General features: G+C 32.5%; 6 protein-coding genes across 6 annotated transcripts in view; 4 read left to right on the top strand and 2 right to left on the bottom strand.

Moving 5' to 3' along the window:
- Positions 1 to 619, bottom strand: part of LOAG_08072 (6-phosphogluconate dehydrogenase) — a 7,445-nt gene extending 6,826 nt beyond the window's left edge. The window contains exon 1 of the mRNA XM_020447608.1: positions 457 to 619. Within this exon, the coding sequence (XP_020302178.1) occupies positions 457 to 555 (99 nt within the window). The 5' untranslated portion in view covers positions 556 to 619. The remainder of the gene's footprint in view (positions 1 to 456) is intronic.
- A 1,314-nt stretch (positions 620 to 1,933) lies between these two features.
- LOAG_05646 (hypothetical protein) lies at positions 1,934 to 8,384 on the top strand. The gene is made up of 20 exons (XM_020446926.1): positions 1,934 to 2,060; positions 2,443 to 2,621; positions 2,818 to 2,898; positions 3,166 to 3,316; positions 3,397 to 3,516; positions 3,651 to 3,863; positions 4,033 to 4,212; positions 4,308 to 4,461; positions 4,711 to 4,899; positions 5,125 to 5,230; positions 5,297 to 5,394; positions 5,477 to 5,626; positions 6,056 to 6,277; positions 6,356 to 6,554; positions 6,631 to 6,796; positions 7,033 to 7,127; positions 7,361 to 7,488; positions 7,580 to 7,713; positions 7,804 to 7,980; positions 8,190 to 8,384. Exons 2-20 carry the CDS (start codon positions 2,477 to 2,479, stop codon positions 8,335 to 8,337), a joined length of 2,856 nt encoding a protein of 951 aa, XP_020302790.1. The 5' UTR covers positions 1,934 to 2,060; positions 2,443 to 2,476; the 3' UTR covers positions 8,338 to 8,384.
- A 1,352-nt stretch (positions 8,385 to 9,736) lies between these two features.
- LOAG_05645 (eukaryotic translation initiation factor 3 subunit K) lies at positions 9,737 to 11,750 on the top strand. The gene is made up of 6 exons (XM_020446925.1): positions 9,737 to 9,943; positions 10,300 to 10,411; positions 10,513 to 10,693; positions 10,844 to 10,921; positions 11,259 to 11,387; positions 11,671 to 11,750. The coding sequence occupies exons 1-6, from the start codon at positions 9,765 to 9,767 to the stop codon at positions 11,700 to 11,702; spliced, it is 711 nt and encodes a 236-aa protein (XP_020302789.1). The 5' UTR covers positions 9,737 to 9,764; the 3' UTR covers positions 11,703 to 11,750.
- Positions 11,751 to 12,063: 313 nt separating this feature from the next.
- On the top strand, positions 12,064 to 12,460 carry LOAG_05644 (hypothetical protein; the record flags this gene model as incomplete). The annotated part of the gene is made up of 2 exons (XM_003141181.1): positions 12,064 to 12,191; positions 12,289 to 12,460. The coding sequence occupies 2 exons, from the start codon at positions 12,064 to 12,066 to the stop codon at positions 12,458 to 12,460; spliced, it is 300 nt and encodes a 99-aa protein (XP_003141229.1).
- A 623-nt stretch (positions 12,461 to 13,083) lies between these two features.
- Positions 13,084 to 15,610, bottom strand: LOAG_05643 (hypothetical protein; the record flags this gene model as incomplete). Its single annotated transcript, XM_003141180.2, has 7 exons — positions 13,084 to 13,264; positions 13,412 to 13,562; positions 13,833 to 13,951; positions 14,099 to 14,210; positions 14,325 to 14,445; positions 14,696 to 14,873; positions 15,562 to 15,610. 7 exons carry the CDS (start codon positions 15,608 to 15,610, stop codon positions 13,116 to 13,118), a joined length of 879 nt encoding a protein of 292 aa, XP_003141228.1. The 3' UTR covers positions 13,084 to 13,115.
- A 2,668-nt stretch (positions 15,611 to 18,278) lies between these two features.
- Positions 18,279 to 19,649, top strand: LOAG_05642 (hypothetical protein; the record flags this gene model as incomplete). Its single annotated transcript, XM_003141179.1, has 4 exons — positions 18,279 to 18,428; positions 18,567 to 18,731; positions 19,178 to 19,381; positions 19,512 to 19,649. The coding sequence occupies 4 exons, from the start codon at positions 18,279 to 18,281 to the stop codon at positions 19,647 to 19,649; spliced, it is 657 nt and encodes a 218-aa protein (XP_003141227.1).
- Between the last annotated feature and the right edge of the window lie 264 nt (positions 19,650 to 19,913).

Here is a 19,913-nt window from a genome sequence, read left to right as displayed (position 1 = left end):
ATAATAATAATAATAATAATAATAATAATAATAATAATAATAATAATAATAATAATAATAATAATAATAATAATAATAATAATAATAATAATAATAATAATAATAATAATAATAATAATAATAATAATAATAATAATAATAATAATAATAATAATAATAATAATAATAATAATAATAATAATAATAATAATAATAATAATAATGACGATTAATAATAATAATAATAATAACAACAACAATAATAAATGACAACAATAATAGCAATAATAATGACAATAATAATAATAGTAGTAATAATAATAACAATAATAACATTTTATCCATGTTCCGATTTAAATCATGACTGTCAAGTTTTATTTAAAGTTTATGAATGAAATATTGTAAAAAAAATGATATGTCTTAAATATGCTGTCGCATATTTCAAGAACTAAGCATGAACAGGAAGTTATAACTGACCGTGAAACCCTTCTCAAGCATGTTAAGAATCAAATTTTGTCCCATTACGGCGAGTCCAACTACCGCGATATCAGCTTTGTCCTTTTCATAAATTGACATCTTTACCAATCCTGAAAATCACTCACTTCCTTAATGAACTACCGCAACCACAAAAGAACGATACACTTGGACTAGAACCACCTCTTCCAACCTACTTTATGTCACGCTGACTATGTCATACAATGAAAATTAGATTTTCTTTTAATTTAAAACAATAGTTCCAACCCGTTGTTCGAGAGGACAGTGGTGTACTTACTAGAAAATTGTTGAAAGAAGAAACTTAACTTTATTCTTTGTGACTTCCTATGTTCTTTTTTATATTATAATGTTACTCTAAGTTTAATCAGTGCGCTAAAAATTTTGATTAAGGTATACTTTCGAATTAACAGGATTCATTATTTTTGAACCTTGTAGTTCCTGCTACAAATAATAAAAGCCAATGTATTCCCTGATCAAGAAAAGGTTGGGAACCACTGATTTAAAATCACGAGAATGTACTTGGCTGTTCGAGGCTAATTTTCTTTCAGGCATTCTGTTGTTTCCTAGTGTCACTGAGTTATGTTGTATAGGAGGAGAAGGTGAATACGAAGTTTTATATATAGGAAAACAATAATCAAGCGTTTTAGCAGAGGAATAGACATAATCATAAGCCAAACACTCCATTTAATCGCGGATTTGCAGGCAAGTTTCGAATGGACCTCCTCGTTTATATCATTTCGGCAATTTCTTGTCATTTCTATACATTTTTAAAGCTAACTGAAGAGGTGACCCCATGAAGCTTTAAAGCTTCTTTCTTGGCTAGGGAAAGCAAACAATAATCGTGAAAAAAAATTTGCAGATGAATCGATTTGCAGATTGAAACGGTATCGACGCTTCGGGCATACACAGATGAGAATATCTGTAGCCTCGTTATAAAATGAGAATACGATAGCCAAATTTGGTTTTATTGTCTACTTTATCAATTTATCTCATCATCGACGGAAAACAAACAGCATTAATTTATGGATGTTTACTTCGGAGGTGGAATTTTGATCATTGAAGAAAGCCACAAATTACTGGGATTAAAGAACATGTGTTGAAAATTGCACAACTTACAAATTCCAAAGACTAAACATTATTTAATAGATTGTTTGGTGCTAAATTCGAAAGAAATCCATCCTCCTGCTATCCCTGTGGTGTGACTATGAGAAGAAAGTATTTAGATTTATTCCTTCAACATACATTTGTCAAAAAGATTTGATCATACAGCAAAGATAGAAAAGCTGCACATAAACAAAAAAAAAGTATAGAAGTTGTAATAAATCAAAAAATAAAACGATGGGATACGATGGAATAGAACTGGACAGCACGGAATAGAAGAGAAGAGAGTAGGACAAGAGAGGGATGAATTGTCAGAAAATCAGACAGTGCAGAAAAACACGGCACTGTTTAATCTTCAGACTTGTTGCGTAAACATTTTCTACCCTTCATAGCAATAATTTGAACGAAGCAGAAGAAAGAAACGATTTTAGGAAATTGCACAAGAGGAATGCATTAAAATTTGTCAGAAATGCTGTGTTCAATTGGTACGTGGAGCTCTTTGATCTAGATTTCATGAGGCTGGGATTTCCAAAAGGCTTGAAGTTTCGCTGGATTTATAAGTTGCGATCTCTGTGGATGTTTTGGTAGAAACAAATTCTTTTCTTCTCAAAATCATTTAACAGAAAACGATCGCACTGCTTACCGGCACAGTGAGTGAACTGAGCCTGTTCTGTTTGTTTAAGCTTCGAAATGTAAGATCTTAATTAGTCGACATTAATTTGACTAATTATCGACTTAAGGGAAATGAATAGCCTACGGGCCATTACTTTTAGGCTTATTCTATCTACGCAGTTTTAAGGAATAATAGGTGTTGTAATACACTACTTGACATCTATATGTTACATCTGATTTTAGATCTGATTTTAGTTTTCAGAATACTCATCAGACTGACTAACACCAGATGCGCATTCCGAATGATACACCGAACAGCATCACACCAAACCATAACGTTATCTATAATAATGAGGAGAATATCTGTTCTTTATTGTTAAAAAGTGTGGATGATGAACGGGTTGATGTCTTACGATCTATTCTTGCACAAATTGGTTAATTGCGCTTAATCTCTTCCTCAAAGTTTAATAATCGATTTTGTCGAACATTTATAGCAAGTAAATGGACTTCATTATTTGAGGAGTTACAGCCTTAGAAATAAAATGACCATTACCATTTTAGAATTTCAATTTATTCCTTGAGCTTTTATGTGATAATAATCAAGATAATAATCAGTTTCAATGATTTCAGCATCGAAGTCGGATTTTCGCGAACAGGTAGATCAGATATGTTACAATGGAGGGACGATACTACATCATGCAGTAGTTCGAAGTAACTATTCTTCCAGTTGTTTTTAGTGCATTATGGTTTGAAAGTTTTCTCTTAGTTATGTAGTAACATGATACCGACCTTTTAATAGCTATGTTTATAAATACGAAAGTAATGTGTTGTGCTAGGACCGTGTAGTTTTACGACCGTGTTGTCAATTTCATTTAGTTTTTTTAGTGATGCTGCGATTTTAGCAGATTTCAACTAGTTACTTTCTATAAAATGTTGATAAAAAATACCGACACATAGTTAGTAATAACAAGTTTGTAGATTCGGTGGATAGTGTGCGGACGTTGCTATCAGCAGGTGTAAACCCATGTGTCCAGAATGACAATAATAACACAGCGTATCGGATGGCTTCTTCTGAAGAAGTTAAAAATGCATTTGTCCAAGAATTATTGCAAGCCGCCGCTCAGTCAAAGTTTGCTTTTCTCTTAATTAGCTGCTGTTTAAAATAAGGAATTATTTTCTTGTATATATTTAAAGCATCGTTTATTGTAGTTTGAGCCGAGTATGTCAAATGATATCAGCTGGAGTTAGTGTGAATTCGATTGATGCTATGGATACTGGTAATACTGCATTACACTGGGCAGCGTCTTATGGAAATGAAGATGTCGTGAGGTTGGAAACTTAGTGGAAATATGCCTCCAAGTGTAGTTTTTTTTGCTTCAGAAAAAGAAGATTAAAGTAATTTGCGAAACATTTAGTTATGGGTTAAAGCCGTAAATGATTTTGTAATTGTGCCGTCGATCTAGGATGCTATGTCAGAGTGGAGCAAATGTCAACATGTTAAATACGAAGAACGAAACAGCATTACATGACGCAGTACGCCGAGGAAATGATGGTGTCGTTAAATGTTTGCTAAGCCACGGAGCAGATCCAAATATTAAGAATAAAAGTGGAGAGGATTGTTACAAATTAGCTACAAAAATGGGAGGAACTGTGTTGCCTAGCTTGAGTTTGAATGCGTAATTTTTTTGTACTTCGGTTTAAATTCTTCATTTCCTTAAAAGTATTCAATGTTTTTAAGCGCTTTTCTACCTAAAGTAATTCACTAGATTAAAATTTATTCATAATTATAGATTAAATCACAACCATAGTTCAGTAGAACCATGCTTCATCTCGGTGGTTTTGTAGATTAAACCGTACAATTCGTCGGTCAACCTCCATAGATTCTGAAATTGATCGCTCTTCGTTAATATCAACCGATACTACAATGATGTTTGCGGAAAAAACGTCAAATTATAGTGCGGGTCGACTAGAAAGCTGGACCGACTTGTTATGGCCTCAGCCAAAATATATAGATTTGGATGAAAGGTATGTAAAAGTCAATCATTAGTTGAATATGCTTCGTAGTAGCTTCTGCACTTTTAACTAATTTATTGTACTGTAAATAGAAGTCCGTTATTCAGGAAACGCACTTGCCCATATCCAAAAGATGGTCGTTTAAAAATCTATTTTGATAAAGCTAGTGAAGCAGAACCGCGACGTTTAATGCAAATTATCCAGATGTCAGCACCCATCCTTTCAAGTGTCCATTTGGAATTGGATTATAGAGGTCATGGAGTAAGCGACTTTCGACTCTTTAAAAAAAGAAAAATTCAACTTTTATTAACACTTAACTGTATTTCGTCTAGCAAAATATCGCAGAAGTGTCAGAATTAATCGAGGGGATGGTGATAAATGACTTGCAGAAGGAATTGAAAATGTGTTCTGATTATCTAGTCATCAAGTTGGAAACACTGTAACGCAGTCATGTTAATCATCTTTGGATTATGACGTGACTTTGGATTTAACTATTTGAAATATTTGTAGGTTCGGGAGCAATCTACTTTGGATGGCAGAATTACGTGTGGCATTTTTGAAAATGGATGCTGCTCTGGTGCATATACACTAATGGTCAACGAAGATGGCATAGAACTATATGGCGAAGATCATACCGGTGTTCGGCATGGTTTTTCCACCCTTGTACAAATACTGAGAATCTTTAAAGAAGGTTGTGAGGTCCTAATTTATTATCCGATTTCTGGTTCATTTCTAACACAAGGTTTCTTATAAATCGAATATGAAGTCCCTTCCTGTTCAAATAATGATTCTTGAAATTTGCAAATGCACTTTTTTGTGTCGTTTGCAAACTACAATATTAAAGAAAATATATTAATTACTGACATGTCATCAATAAGATATTGCACTGTATAGTCCTTCTGGAAATCAAAACATAGTTTCTAGATAGTTAATTCAAGTACCGAAACATCATTGGAAACATTGCATGAAACACCTGAATCTGCAACAAAGATCACTGGCATTGTAATTAACGAACAGTTAAAAAAGATCGGTAGGTTTCTAATCATTCATCACATACTTTTTTTTGTGCGAGATAATATTCTTTTATTTTTTACAGGTGCAATACCTTGTCTAACGATTCGTGATTCTCCAGACTCATGCTTCCGAGCTGTTTACCAGGATTTTAGTGGCTGCAAAATACTGAACACAGAAACTGTAAGGTTTTACCTGACAACAATTTTACTGTCAAAACAAAGTCCGAAAATTTTGTGGGTTAATTTTTTTATTTTTATTCCAGCTTTTGCAACTTGCTACGCGTATTGGTTATTGTAAAGCGAGTCATTTATTCGTGAATTTTGAAGTACGAACCACTGATCGTTATCATCTGCCCTACACGACTCGAGATTTGTTTCAGATAACTCAAGTTTGTGACGAACTTTTTGTTAAGGTTGTTTTTCATCTGGTCGTCTGTGCGTGAGAGTCATGAGCATACTATTATCCTAATATAAGTAACTACTGGTTAGACTTCATTGTAATCAGGTTGTAACTCTGCATTTGGGAAGTGACCTTCTTGCGCATATTTTGGCGAAGTTTTAAAAAGAAAGTCAGTAGCTCTAATAACTGTTCTTTGTATGCATTGTAACCAAAAGTGTCTTATAAAATTATGATTATTACATTATTATTGGTAGTGATCGCATTTTATATTCAAAAGCATTGAAATATATTTTCCAAATAAGTGAAGTATTGAAATATTTCTTGTTCATTGGATAAGCGCTTTTTGAAAAGATTTCATTTGGTCTTTACAGTGTTAAAATGGTTTCCGTTATGAACACAATAAAATTTAAGATTATCTGCAGTTGTATTCTAGTTTTTTTAGTTTGTGCCGTCTCTAGACGTTCAGTCCAATTATATTGAATCGGACTTGGTGTGCCGAACCATCGATTCGTTTCTGGATGATTTCCCACTTACAAAAGTTGTGCATTTTGGTCCGAATTTGGCAGTTATAGTTATATCAAATCAATCAATTCTGAACAGTGTGCAGAAAAGAATACCAAGAATATATATTTCAATGGAAATCGATAAAAACAACGCTTCTTTGGTGAATTTTCATATCTACAAAAGAGAATCAAGGTCTTTAAGTTTCGAATTTAGATATTGCTTTAGCTTTTATTTTCAGATCAATAACTTGCCACCGTTCGTTACAATATGTGTAGAAGGAAAGTATCCTTTTGAAGCTGAAAACTTGCTTTCAACACGTTTGAATGTCGTATTACGGTTTTCGACAAGCGACCCTGGTTTTCTTTGTGCTGCTCCTGAATCTGTAGCTAAAAAGGCCTTGCTTGCCACTAGATTGGGTTGCAAGTTCCCAATTTTAGGTTAATTTTTGAGCACTTTATGCGTATTTATATTTTTTGTTTGATAAAGACATCATTTTCCTCATTTTCTAATTAGGCACAATGGTATGTGATCTGTCAACTGGTTGCGAAGTAATGCCGCCGTCATTGTCATACATGTCTGAATTAGCTTCTCTGGGCGTTTGCTGGAACAAATCCATTGATATAAAGCGTTTTTGTTTCTTATTACCTCGAATAACGGCAGAACATTTTCTTTTGGATGGGTAAGTTTTCCAGCAGGTTTTTAAAGAAACAAAATTTCTAGCTAGACTTTATGCAGTTGATGAAATTCCTAACGAAAACACGAAATTGTTATTTCAAGTGCAAAAATTTGAGAAAGTAAAGTGTTTGCATTTTGGATTTTTGATTTATTATGTATTGCTCGATATTGTAGCTGATGTTTTTTTAGAGACATGATCTCTATTTAAAATTACGTTCATTACATAGCAGGTTCTTGCAGTAATATGGAAGCCTTGTTCAAGCAGGTGTCTACCGTTGGAAGAGTTGAACATGAAATAACACGATTCAGTTACGGATTAAAAGCTGCAGAAAGCAGTGTGTTCACATTTTTTCATAAATTTACTTTAAAGGAGAGAATAATTTTTACTGCTCAGATTTTCATCTTATTTGATGATTAACTATGATAAAATAAGACTTCAAAGCAGTTTTAGATCTATTTTAGCTTAAAGTAAGCAGACTAAGAGGAAGACTTTCACTTGGAAGGAAGAAATATCTATTTTGCTAGCCAATAAACAGAATTCAGAAATGCTTTTTAACCATACTTACAGCTGGAGAAGTGCAAGAACAGTCATCTTTGCTATCATCAAACAAGAAAAAACCAATTTCGGTGTTTGTGGAAATGATATTAAATCCAGATAACATGGTCTTAGAACGACTAACTCCGGTCATTTTCAAGGTACATATTATTTAGATTATTCATAGGAGCAGTTTGATACTGTTCTTTTTGTACAACTGTATTTTGTTAATAAACTGAACGGATTTTACAGAAAGCACGGATAGAATTAAAACGTAGTTTGAAAGCATTGGATAAAGCAAAAAAACGTCTTCCTTACAATTATGAATTGGCACTTGTGCTGGCCGAGATACAGATCATCACCGAACTTATGGTTCTCGCTTGCAAGTTCGCCTCTTCTTTATGTTTTGAGGTGTTTAATTAAAAAAAAAAAAAAAAAAAACTACCAAAGCTTCTTGAAACTTAATTTACCTGTAGATTGGGCCAGTCGCTTTGCACATATGGTATAAACCCGTCGTTATCACCTAAGGATCAAAAAACCTCATTTTCATCTAGCACTAAATTGCTTCAAGAAACAACACTTATTGGTTATCAAATGGTTAATATCGGTGTGTCTAATTTACCACCAGCTGTGCGCACTGATCTCGCCAATAGGTTAGTTTGTTTACATCTTCTTTTGATTAAATTCTTCGCTGACAAAGTGTCTATCTCAGTAGTTGTCCATTTTCCTCCAGGATAAATTGTTGGAAATTGAACCATATATTTCAAATTTTTTCTGTGGAAAATTTTTTGTAACTGAATACAGTTCAGTTACAGTTCAAATTGAATGCAGTTCAATTTGCCAATGCTATTCACTTTTGCAGACTTCTTGAAATTCGCAGCCGTTTCCAGCACACGTGGCTATCACGCAACATTGCAAGTACTCTTCCGAATGCTCTAAAAATGTTTGACAACCTTTTTCGTGCACTTCTTCCACCAAACATGCAGGATTATGGGAGGGATTTACTTTGAATTAGCAGGAATGCAATTATAAAAAACTAAATATTCTAGAAATGACGGTCTTTGTTTCCGATCTTTTACTGTAATTTAGAGTTCATATGAAATTTGTCCATAATATATTAAGACAATCGATACAGATTGCATTACCAATTCAAAAAAAAAGAAAATTCAGTTTGTATATTAATTGTATATTCGTGATGTTTGAAATGAAATCTTTCGTAACTCCAGGGAAATCTAAGCTTTTGAAATTCTCATTTATTTACCTAATTCTTGTAATTTTGAATTATGAATCTGGATAGTTAGAATACAAACCTTTTTTTTTGCTTGCGGGATAGGTTGAACAAAGAATTGTAACTTACTTCTACTTTCATTTTCTCTAAATGTTGAGCGACCTGCATTAAATCACCTTATATTTATATACCAAGCTATCTGTAATCTGTGGCCTTCCAGTTCTTTCATTTCTCAAGCTTTTTTGATTCCATTTAGAGTTTTCCTAACACATGTTTTTTGTGTAATTGCATGCTGTGTTGTATGTGCCTGAATCGTTATCATTTTTTTTTCCTTGGGTTAAGTCATTAATTTATTATATAGCTCATTTATGTTACAAAATTACAACATGTTTACCAATCTCAATTTTTCTGTTCACTTTTGTGTGGACCTTGTATTTGTGCATTCCTTCTTGAAATCAAAGGAGTACATTTTGATTATGACAAATTGCAGTTATTGAACAGTCTCATATTTGGTCTTCTGGTATAACACATTCTCTTGGATCTGTGTAGTGCATATAGCTTATTTTGTATCATTTATGAGGTGGTTACTGTTTTGATAAATTTATTATTTATCATTTTCCTTTGAAATTTTGCGTTAACTCAAAAACACTTCTCAATTTTTTATCGTGTCAATTCATTTCAATCATAAAGGAGCTAGTGTTAAATATTAGAAAATAGTCTAAAGTTTGATTTGCAAAGTTAAGAAAACAAGTCGTAAATGATCCTTTTATACGTTTTTCCGTTGTAAATTTCAAGTTTGCTTATTAAGCTACCCTTATTATTCATCTCTCGGTTCAGAAGAATCAAAATTTCTGCCATAAAACGTTTAGATGCACACATAATCTTCTCTGTTCTATTGGTATTTCTTTAATCTTGACCACAAAAAATCTGAAAATTACTGGTAGCGGGATGCTACTAGTAATTTTTTTTTTGAACGAGATTGTTCAGCTTTTTACTGGATTTAGGAAAGCTATATTTAGGTTAATGTTGAGTCGATGGATGAGCATAAGACTGAATTAATGGTAAGGGAGCACGGATATGAATTTATCAGAAGGTTGTAGTGATAATAAGATTGGTGACATTCAGACATCATTCAAAGAAGCTTATTTCTGTCTGGGTTGTATGAACGCGACAAGTAACTGCTATGTTTCAGTTTTTATAGTAGAGACGATGTCAATTTTTACGGAGCTAAAAAATAAGTTAGATGAGGCAATAACTGGAGTGAATCGGTATAATCCAAATAATGTTGACACCCTTGAGAGTTGCATCGAAGCAATGGTGCAAGAGAATCAGTACGATAAAGATATACTGGTCACCACGTTAAAGCTTTATCAGCTTAATCCCGACAAGTTTGTTTTTGTTTCTTCTTTTTTGGCTTTTTACGGGTTAAATTTTACTTGTCTTGCAAGTTTCTAAGGAAAATTCGAATTTTAAAAATTTTTCATGAACTTCAGCTTTTCCTTCTGTTAAATTTTTCAATTGTGATCTGTGAATGAGAAATGAAAAACAGCATCAGTGTTGAAAATAAAAGATCAAAATCAGAACCGATAGCTTGTAACAAAAGGAACTCAGCAACTATATTCAACGTCTCAAAATATTAGGATTCAGAGATCGAGTGATCAAGATGTAATCATAATAGAGACTGCGAAAACAGTTGCTTTTTTCTGAAGAATAACGAAAAAAATTTCTTTAAGTTTCATATCAGGTATAATGAGAGTATGGTGAAGCTAATATTATTGAAAACGATGATGATGGCTCCGAAAAGCGATTATGCTCTCGCAAAATATCTAATTGATTCTAGCCGAGTTGGTTCACCGGTGAGTCTCTTATTTAACTCATTATCTGTTGTCCTCAAAAGTTCCGACTTTGAAAAAATTTTTTACCCGCTTATACAATTGTTTTTTCCGCTTAATTTTAGGAGCTTAAAAGAGTATTTGACATTGGGGCTTTGTTGGAATCTTGCAATTTTTCTGTATTTTGGCGTTTGATGCGAGGGGATTATCGACCACTAGATGACGTCAATGAACCATTTAGACAGCCAGGAGAAATTCCTAAAATCGTCAGAGCAGTACCAGGATTTGAAGAAAGTGTGAGAAATTGTGCGTATTTTAATTTTCTTTTTTGATAAGGATATTTCTCGAGAATCTTTTTAAAGGAATTATTTCCTCAGACTCTTGAGAGGATTGATATATTTCGACAATTTTAATATTTCTGATAATTTTTATCAATTTTAAATGCCTTATTTGCAGATGCATGCCAAGTAATCAATGTTACTTTCCAGAACATTGAAAAGTCTCTTCTTGTTCGCTTATTAGGTGGTGTTTCTGGTGAGTTTCGTTCCTAATATTTTTGCAGTCAATATTTCCGACGAAAATAAATGTCGAAAAAGCATTTTCAAATTGATTCTATTTTGATTTTACCAGTGCTTTTAAAAAGAGCTGATGACTTTTATTTTTCTAAATAAACTCGTTTGATGACTACTTTATACTTACTATAACGCATATGGCTCACATATGCATATGGCTTATCAGACCTCAGTGTGACTTGTCATATTTTGAAATCAAAAGCCCTGTTTTTGATTTTCTTGATTCTTTTCAAGGGTTATTGATTTTTATGTTGTGAGCAGTCCTTCGATTTTAAAGGGAAATGACAAGGATACTTCAGATAAGCAGGTAAACGAATACGCGCGATTTTATGGCTGGACACCGAAGGAGAATGGTGAAGTGTACTTCATACAGAATCATGAAGCAACAATCAAAAGCAGGAACATTGAAGAGAAACTCCAATTTGATAGTATGTTTTTTGAGTTATTGTCAAGTTTTATTTTGCTATAACATAAATCCTTTGGTTTATTTATACACGTTATTCTCGCCATAAAGCGATTCAGGGAGGTTTCGTGCAATATACTGACAGCTTTTCCGATTCATGGGACCTTACTTCTTTATCTTTTAATGCCGTGAAGTTTTTAACTGAATATGCTGAATCGTCAGGTCTTTCGATACATTTACGAAATTATTGTTTAAATATATAGCAGTTTTGCGCACTACTCAGAATCGAAATACAGCAAATTTTGCAGCCTGTAGGGATTTGGTGCGGATGTGTTCCTAATCAGCCAATGGCATATCACAACAGGACGTCGTTATTCATTCATTTCTAAATCGTTTTGTTAATGTTTTTATTATTTTGTAAGTAAAACTTTTGTTTCAAAAACTTCACTGGACAGATTTCTTGTCATTGTCCTCGAGAATTCGATTTAGATTTCAATTTTGTTACCTTAATCCCAGAGAATGTATAATAAACTATGAAAAAGGAGTGGGAACAATAAATAACAGACTGTATACTAGAGATTTCAAGCATATCTTAAAGGCGGTTAAATATTATTTGTGACGGCGTTTGAATTAAGATATTTTCCCGTGAAATTCTCTCCCGTAAAAATGGGGTAATTGATGTCACAGATTTGTGGTAAACGATGGAATACAGCGCATTTCGAAACATGAATCATGCAACCGGATTGGGATATATTGAATTGTTTTTGAATTACTGGACGGTGAATTTCTTGTCAAAACTTGACATTCGTTGGTGTAAATCTCATATTAAGTAAAAATTTGGTGGTGATATATACAGATAAATTTGATCCTTTGCGCGCATAAGATCACAATTGTTAAAAGCATGGGGAAGTCTTTCTTATTTGAAGAAAAAGAGTGTGCAAAACTCAGATGAAATACAAAGATGGTATATCTGACTTAGCTTTTGAAGTCCAGAAAAGCGACAAACAGTGGTGGGAATGGAGCAATGAGTTAAAAACTCTTTCAGCTTATGAGATTCACTTTCTAGAGGGATTCTTACATTATATGGTCTCGCAGTAAATGCCATTCATAGGATTCAGTCGTTCACTGTCATAATTGGACAATTGATTTGCGCAGAAATGAAGTTTCAGAATGTGAGACATTAAAAGACGGTTACGAATAGTCCGGACTACCTGTAATGGCTATGCATAACATCAGTATTTTTTTCAATACTTGTCATTCCGGTTGCTTTCGTAAGTTTCTGGATGCTGTTTGCTTTTCTTCAGTTTTCATTCACTGAGTTGGGTTCATAAGAATGAATGATAATTTTCAAAAATACAAACAAAATACTACATATTTGGTCGATGAGACTGCAGATTTTATTTTTTCAATAGTGTCACTTTTTGCTCGAAAAATTCAGAAGACGTAAATATTTGGAGTTAATTAAATTGAAGGTTCAATTAAGGTCAAGCATCAGAAACGTGTATTATGCGTTAGATTGTCACAAAAAAAGGTAATTACTAAGATTGCTAAAATTAGATGCTTTAAAAATTAAGAATTTTGAAAGAAAATTAGGGATACAGGAATGAAATTTGAATGCGTATAAGGCAGAGTTAAGCAGCTTAAAATCAAGTATAAGCACAATAAGGAATCAAAGAAAGCGTGTGCACTTTTAAAATGAAAATTTAGGAAAACAAAGAAGACTCAAACTAATTAAATCGAAAGTCTGTCTTATTTATATAATTGTGCTTTTACCTTCCGCAGTCAATTGACGTTTAACCAAATCAAACATCTTATCAATGGTTGCTTCTATGTCATACATCGGCTGCCAATTCCAGTCTTCCTTTGCACCTGTATCATCCAAGTTTTTAGGCCAAGAATCAGCTGCAATTTTCATGTGCCTTTTTCAGCAAAATAAGAAAAAAAGGAAAAATTATTCTTTCTTTGTCGAATCCTTCTCTTGCAACTAAAAATAACTTCTAAAACAAGTTGAAAAAAAACTTACAAATAATAAAACAATCGATAACTAACCAATCTTTTGTCTAGTCGGACAAACTTCATATTCCATTTCGAAATTCGGCATCACTTTGCAAATTGCCATAGCGATCTCCTCCGGTGTAAACGAGTAACCGGTAACATTATAGGTTCGATGCCTCAATTTTTCAGCTGGCGCTGACAGATACTGGAAACTTCTAATATTTAATTTCTTTTTTTTCCTTTGGAAATGCAATATAATTTGAAAGTTGAGTAAAATAAATTTAAAAACAACACAAACATACTTAAACCGGTAGCAATTAAATGGGATTAAGATAGAATTATGTACAAAAGAACAACGTTTGAATAGGGAATAAGCATGAAAATGTGTCAACCTGTTCCTCAATTCATGGGTTAAGATATTGATGAAATACTTCGGACTGTTAGGGAAAATTTTGAATCAAAAAACTAAACTTACTAAAATGATGGAAGTGATACAATCATCGTAGTACATCATTGGTAATCGTGAATTCGGGTGCAAATAACATTTATGTTTTCCATGAATCAGTGCATCATAAAATATTTGAACAGCGTAATCTAAATTTGATTCCATATCAAATTTTTTATTAAATTTGATGTGAAACAATTTAAATTTATAATTTTGGGAAGGAATATTTGATGTATTGTGTTATTAGATTGAACAAAATATGACGCACTTCAGATTGCATAATTTTAGAAACCTACCAGTTGTACCACCTCCTGGCTTCGTAATACTGATGATGCCTGGGAAACGTAATGAACGGAAATCAACGCCGAAGCGTTCATTATAGTATTCACCGAGAAGTTCGGCATATACCTCAGTAAAAATCGACATATTAGAACATGGAATTCATTAATCACTTAAATAGAAAAGTAGAATTATACCAGAATGATTTAATAGATTTAAAGGAAAGGTTTTTGGATTACTGACTTTAGTGACACCATATATTGTACGTGGCCTTTGGATACAAAGATCGGGAGTATGGTCGAGAGGTGTCGTTGGACCGAATGCGCCAATACTGCTCGGGATGAAAATTTGTGTTTTGTGCTGTCTAAATTTAGGAATAAAATGTTTCCTGGATCCGAAACTTAGTAAGTAAGCAAATAACTAACGAAAAATTCACTCTATGAAATTTTCTAACCCAAAATATTCCCCATCTTTGCTGTAATTTCCAATTCAAAATACTAGCTCAATAAAAGTTATTTTAGATTCTGTGCAAGAGCTATTGTTTTTTTCAAAGAAATTTCCAATGCATATAAGTAATGGAACGCGTCATTTCCAAAATACTGTCAAAAACGAACTTGGCAACTTCCAAAATATTTTGCACTCCTTCGGCATTTACCTTGAGTGCCAAAGGCACATTTGCTTCACCAGTAGCACTAAGCAATGCTGAAAAGTGGATGATCGCGTCAATGTTGTGATTGACAACAATTTGGTCGATAGCAGATTGATTTAGGATGTCCAGATAATAGAATGGCTCTAAAACTTCTTACATTAATGAAACTTTGGAAATTGAGAAATCAAAATGCAAAAAATCGAAATGCGTCTATTAGCAAGTGATTTAATTGGATTTCAATCATGGTTCGCGTATATCATTGATATAAAGTAATTCTAGGTCATGGGCATGATTTAAAAAGTTTTGTTGTGATTAACACGGTTCCTTGAGTTCTCAGTACTTCTGAGGTGTTATCGTATATCAAACACATTTCTCAGTCCAATTTCCATCGCTATCACGTGCAAGACCAATCACATAGCTTTCTCCTTTTCTTTGAAGCACTCGACAATGTATAATAGTTATTTACTATCAAATGTTAAATTTCTCAAAAAGTACTTTAACTGACTTTACGGATTTGAAATTATTTGTATTGCGAATATGCAAAAAACTAATTGTAAAAGCGGGAGATGCGAGGCATAGTACATGCTAAGGTTATACAGAAGTAAAAGTGTAATACCATGTTCATGTATTCACGTAGAAAAAAAACACAAATAATTCAGCGGAAATCTCAACTGTTTCTCGTTGAACTTTTTTTTTTTCTATTCATTGACTTGGCAGGTTCACATATTCCTACGTGAACTGATATTTCGACATGCCACATTATACTTCATTACAACATAGAATTTCAGAATGTAACAGCGTCACTATAAATTCAGAAAGATAAAATTTTACCACATTTCTTTTCCTTCCGTACTTTCACAATATCTGTCATTATTACCATATCGTCACCATATATTTTACTGAAGAGGAAGCACCAGTTTTTTATTGTAATCATTAAATTGAAACTTGTCATCTTACTTTTTTGCAACACCAAACAGACTAGAAAGGACCAAAATAGAAGTAATTATGGAAATAAGCAAAAAGATCAGTCATAATTACTGAACCATGGAGACTAAACTATCGCTGCAGTTAGCTATCGAATAACCAAGTAATATTTAATAGATAACTCATCAAAATGACACTCAGTAAAGGTGACTGAGTGAGTAGCATGATGGAATTGAACTTTGTCAAATTTTCTAAGGAAAAATGGAAATGCCAAATCAAAAATATTTTTGATAAAAAGAAAAATGTTGAGAACTTATTGATGGCGAGTGTTTCCACTTTGCATAATCCCAATGAGAATATTTGAAATTTCTGGAAAAAGAGGAAACATGCCGTAAGGTAGTTGCTAATCCATGTCCGAGTTGTCCTAGTGCACCAGTTATCAGTATCTTTTTTGTTCCTGTTGTCAAAGCAACGTCCGTAAATTTCGAATATAGATCTATTGGTTGAGTTCTTTGCTAAAAATTATCGAAGTGTTCAGAGAAAAAAAGATTGAAATTTCAAAAAAAAAAAACTTTACCTGCTATCCTAAGCCACCAGTATTCGAAAACACAACCTAAATTCTTAAATGAGAAGTTTTAAATATTCCAAATTTCGACATTTTGAGTTTCCATTTTCCCGTCAGAAAAAAAAGGAAATATAAAGAGTTATGTTTGAAGAAGCATACAACTGACTGTTGTGTTATATCCTCGATACTGCCGTGATTTAGGCTTTACAGAAATAATTGCATTCCAGCGTCCAGCTAATTTTGATTTGCCAAATGCACATATTCCCCTTTGCATCACTTCGTTTACAATTTCTATGACACTGTACATCATTCAAAATGACATATTCTGCACTTTACTCCCTTTCATTATATTAACATTACTATTCAAAATCCATACAGTTAAAGGCGAGCTAAATGACTAAATCATACATTCATCTCTTTGATACAATTACAGTCACCAAGGCCAATCTGGACAGATGATGCGCAAATCCTAAATGCACCATAAATATGGACTAGGCAAAATTACTATTATCATCTTGGTTCAGCCCTTTCGATCAACCTAGATTGGTTACTGCCAACACCAATATCTATATCAGACCATGGCCTAGAAAGGTACATGTTGCGTACTACTTAAACAACTCTACCAATTCCGAGACTGCGAGCTGACATATGTCTGTTTACACATCGTCCTTTCCTCTTTATTTTATCTACATATCGTCCTTCTATCTATTTACATATGTCCTTTCTTCTTCTGTCTGTATTGATAAAATTTCCACTTTATTTTCTTGCTGCCATGAATTTATAACCTAATACCGATACTGATTGCAAATGGAATGAATGTGTTGTTCAGGTCATTTCATTTCACTGATAACACTATCATCTGATACCAATGTCAGTCTGAATCTTCGAGCACAGACATGGCAAAAACAGCACTGGGATGGAATTAAATCTGTATGCTTAGGTTAACAGCAATGATTTCACTATGCTGTATTATTATTTAGAAAAAATTGGGAAAGTTATCTATGACAAAGACATAACAGTGCTAGAAATCAGTGATGCAATATGTACTACTATTATTGACACAATAAGAGAACATATTTTGAAAATAATATCAAAGATTAGTTTTAAATGGAACTAATCCTTTAGATCTTATCTAGGTCACTCACATGATTAAATACAGATAATCAGTGGCCCTTCGAATTATCAAACAGCAAAAAATTTCCATTTTTACAAAAGCATCCGTGTAGTATAAAAAAAATGCGTGAAACTTCCAAATCAAGTGAAAAACTAATTAATTTAATTTCTTTTGATATATAAATGTTGAGCTGAAATACTACAATCATAATTCCATTTCGCCTTCTCTTCTCTGAAGGAAACTTCATTGTATCTTACTAAGATACGATTTGCTAGACTGAACAGAATTTCAAAAGAAGACTCAGTTTCTCCTACCTTCTTATTCTATAACTTAAAAATATTAAACAAACCTATGCTCGAGAAACTATCACAACATCGTTACTGATTACGGTCAGTACAGAAATGTCACTTATCTTTATATTTCATTTGAACTAAAAATTGCTTCCTTTCTCGGATTTCAACCTACTGCATTTTCTAGGGTTAAAATGGATTTAAAAAGATAGCGCAATAAATGGATTTAATTTTAAACACAAATTATTGTTCAAATGGTTACTGTTGGCGGATGGTTGCATTGGAATTATTTTTTGTATTCACCCCACTCACATTCACATTTCTGTATGAATTCCATAAAGGCTGTTTATTCAAGGACTTTTTCCTAGTTGTCTAATCTGCTATTTATTGCTAATCGGGTATCAACAGTGTCAACAGCTAATTAATCTTAATTAACGATGTTAATGTTCATCTTATATCTCAAGACACTGTAACGTATGTTTAGACTGTAAACTGGAATTTTTCCTTTTCGTATAAATCAGTCAGTTGATAAAAGTGATGTAACTATCAAAGCGGATTTGTATTAATTCAAGTCACTACTTTAATTATTTCCCAATTACAACTTTGCATGTATATCATCAGGCTATCATTTAATTAAAACAGGAAATTATCAGTGATGGGAAAAATAGTGGGAATAAGACGTGGCTCTGTACACGACGTAGAAACAGTAAAACCAAATGCAAAATTCACGATGACATTATTTGGGGCAAACTTATGGCCTAGCAGATATGATTCAATTTGGTTAACCGATGCCGATCACTGCGCGGTATCAAATTTAAATTGTCATGAAATTCAATAACAGGAAGTTGGATATCTCTTGCTAATTTTTATACAAAGTAAACTGATTAAAAGGCAATGTTTTTTGTAACTTACACAAATATTAATTATTAATTGAGTAATTCAGGACTCCTTTCACATGAAAAAAGCTGTCTACTACATGAATGTAGTCGATGAATTTTCCTATAAAAATGTATTGGTAGTAGAACTAAAGGATGGTATTCCTGAAAACGACCATTTATATTTGTTATGTGTTAAACCATTTCTCTCCAACAAAGCTACTCCAGACAATGTTCGTATACCTATCTATGTTTAATTAAATGTTGAAGTTTCAGTAAAATAAATAATGCAGAAATCGAATCCGAATTCTTTAACTTCAATACTACATTTGAATGTTAAATGATTTAATCGAAGTTTTAAAGACTTAATCAAATTCATTTTTTTGGATCAAAACAACATTTTTTCTTTCTAAAGACTTGCACGCCCATTTTTCTTGTTCGAAAAATTCACTCTAGTCAATACGTGATTTACTTTAATCTTACTTTCTCAATGTTTCTTGAATAATCAGCAAAAGCATTTTTGTTTTTGAAAAAGTAAAAACAGTGAGTGGTACGTTTGTACCACTTCTACTCAAAGAAACACTATAAGTATTTTTCATTTGATTAATGATAATATGTATCAGTTTCAGAATGGTTACAGCAATAGAGAACTCAAAGGGATCAATCACATTTGTTTCAGATAAAAACATCAACTTATCTTCAGATTCGCGTGAAATTGTTAGCATCCCGGAGTCCTTACTGGATGCCTTTCTCACTGCATGCAATGATTCTTATCATCTTATCAATGTTAACAATGAGTGCACTTTTCTCGGGTCTTAATTTATCATTCACATCGGTTGCAATTAGCGAATTAAACATTATTACTCGTATGGGCGACGCATATGTATGTCATGAAATATATCGCCCAAAACTCTAATTAGTGCTTGCCATTCTGAACCGTTTTGGGAAACAATGAATTACAGTTAACAAGAAGACAATGTCTTACCTTTTTCTAAATTGGATAGAAATTTTAGAAAAGCCGTCTAGCGAAAAATATCATACCGGTACGGAAACATCTCAACTGGCTCATTTGTACGTTTGCAATAGCCAATGCAATCATTAATTGTGGATTATCATTGCTACTCGAGAACTTCTTTGAATACGTGAGTTAAATATAATAATAATAATAATAATAATAATAATAATAATAACAATAATAATAATAATAATAATAATAATAATAATAATAATAATAATAATAATAATAATAATAATAATAATAATAATAATAATAATAATAATAATAATAATAATAATAATAATAATAATAATAATAATAATAATAATAATAATAATAATAATAATAATAATAATAATAATAATAATAATAATAATAATAATAATAATAATAATAATAATAATAATAATAATAATAA

The sequence above is a fragment of the Loa loa genome, assembly GCF_000183805.2.
Source record: "Loa loa unplaced genomic scaffold supercont3.1, whole genome shotgun sequence".
NCBI lineage: Eukaryota > Metazoa > Nematoda > Chromadorea > Rhabditida > Onchocercidae > Loa > Loa loa.
This window is presented reverse-complemented; position numbering and strand designations above follow the sequence as displayed.

Coding starts and splice junctions, on each gene's coding strand:
- LOAG_05646 (XM_020446926.1), top strand. CDS start 2,477: ATGCGCATTCCGAATGATACACCGAACAGCATCACACCAAACCATAAC. Junction 3,317..3,396: donor CAAGCCGCCGCTCAGTCAAA/GTTTGCTTTTCT, acceptor CGTTTATTGTAG/TTTGAGCCGAGTATGTCAAA. Junction 5,395..5,476: donor AAATACTGAACACAGAAACT/GTAAGGTTTTAC, acceptor TTTTTATTCCAG/CTTTTGCAACTTGCTACGCG.
- LOAG_05645 (XM_020446925.1), top strand. CDS start 9,765: ATGTCAATTTTTACGGAGCTAAAAAATAAGTTAGATGAGGCAATAACT. Junction 9,944..10,299: donor TATCAGCTTAATCCCGACAA/GTTTGTTTTTGT, acceptor GTTTCATATCAG/GTATAATGAGAGTATGGTGA. Junction 10,922..11,258: donor CTTATTAGGTGGTGTTTCTG/GTGAGTTTCGTT, acceptor AGGATACTTCAG/ATAAGCAGGTAAACGAATAC.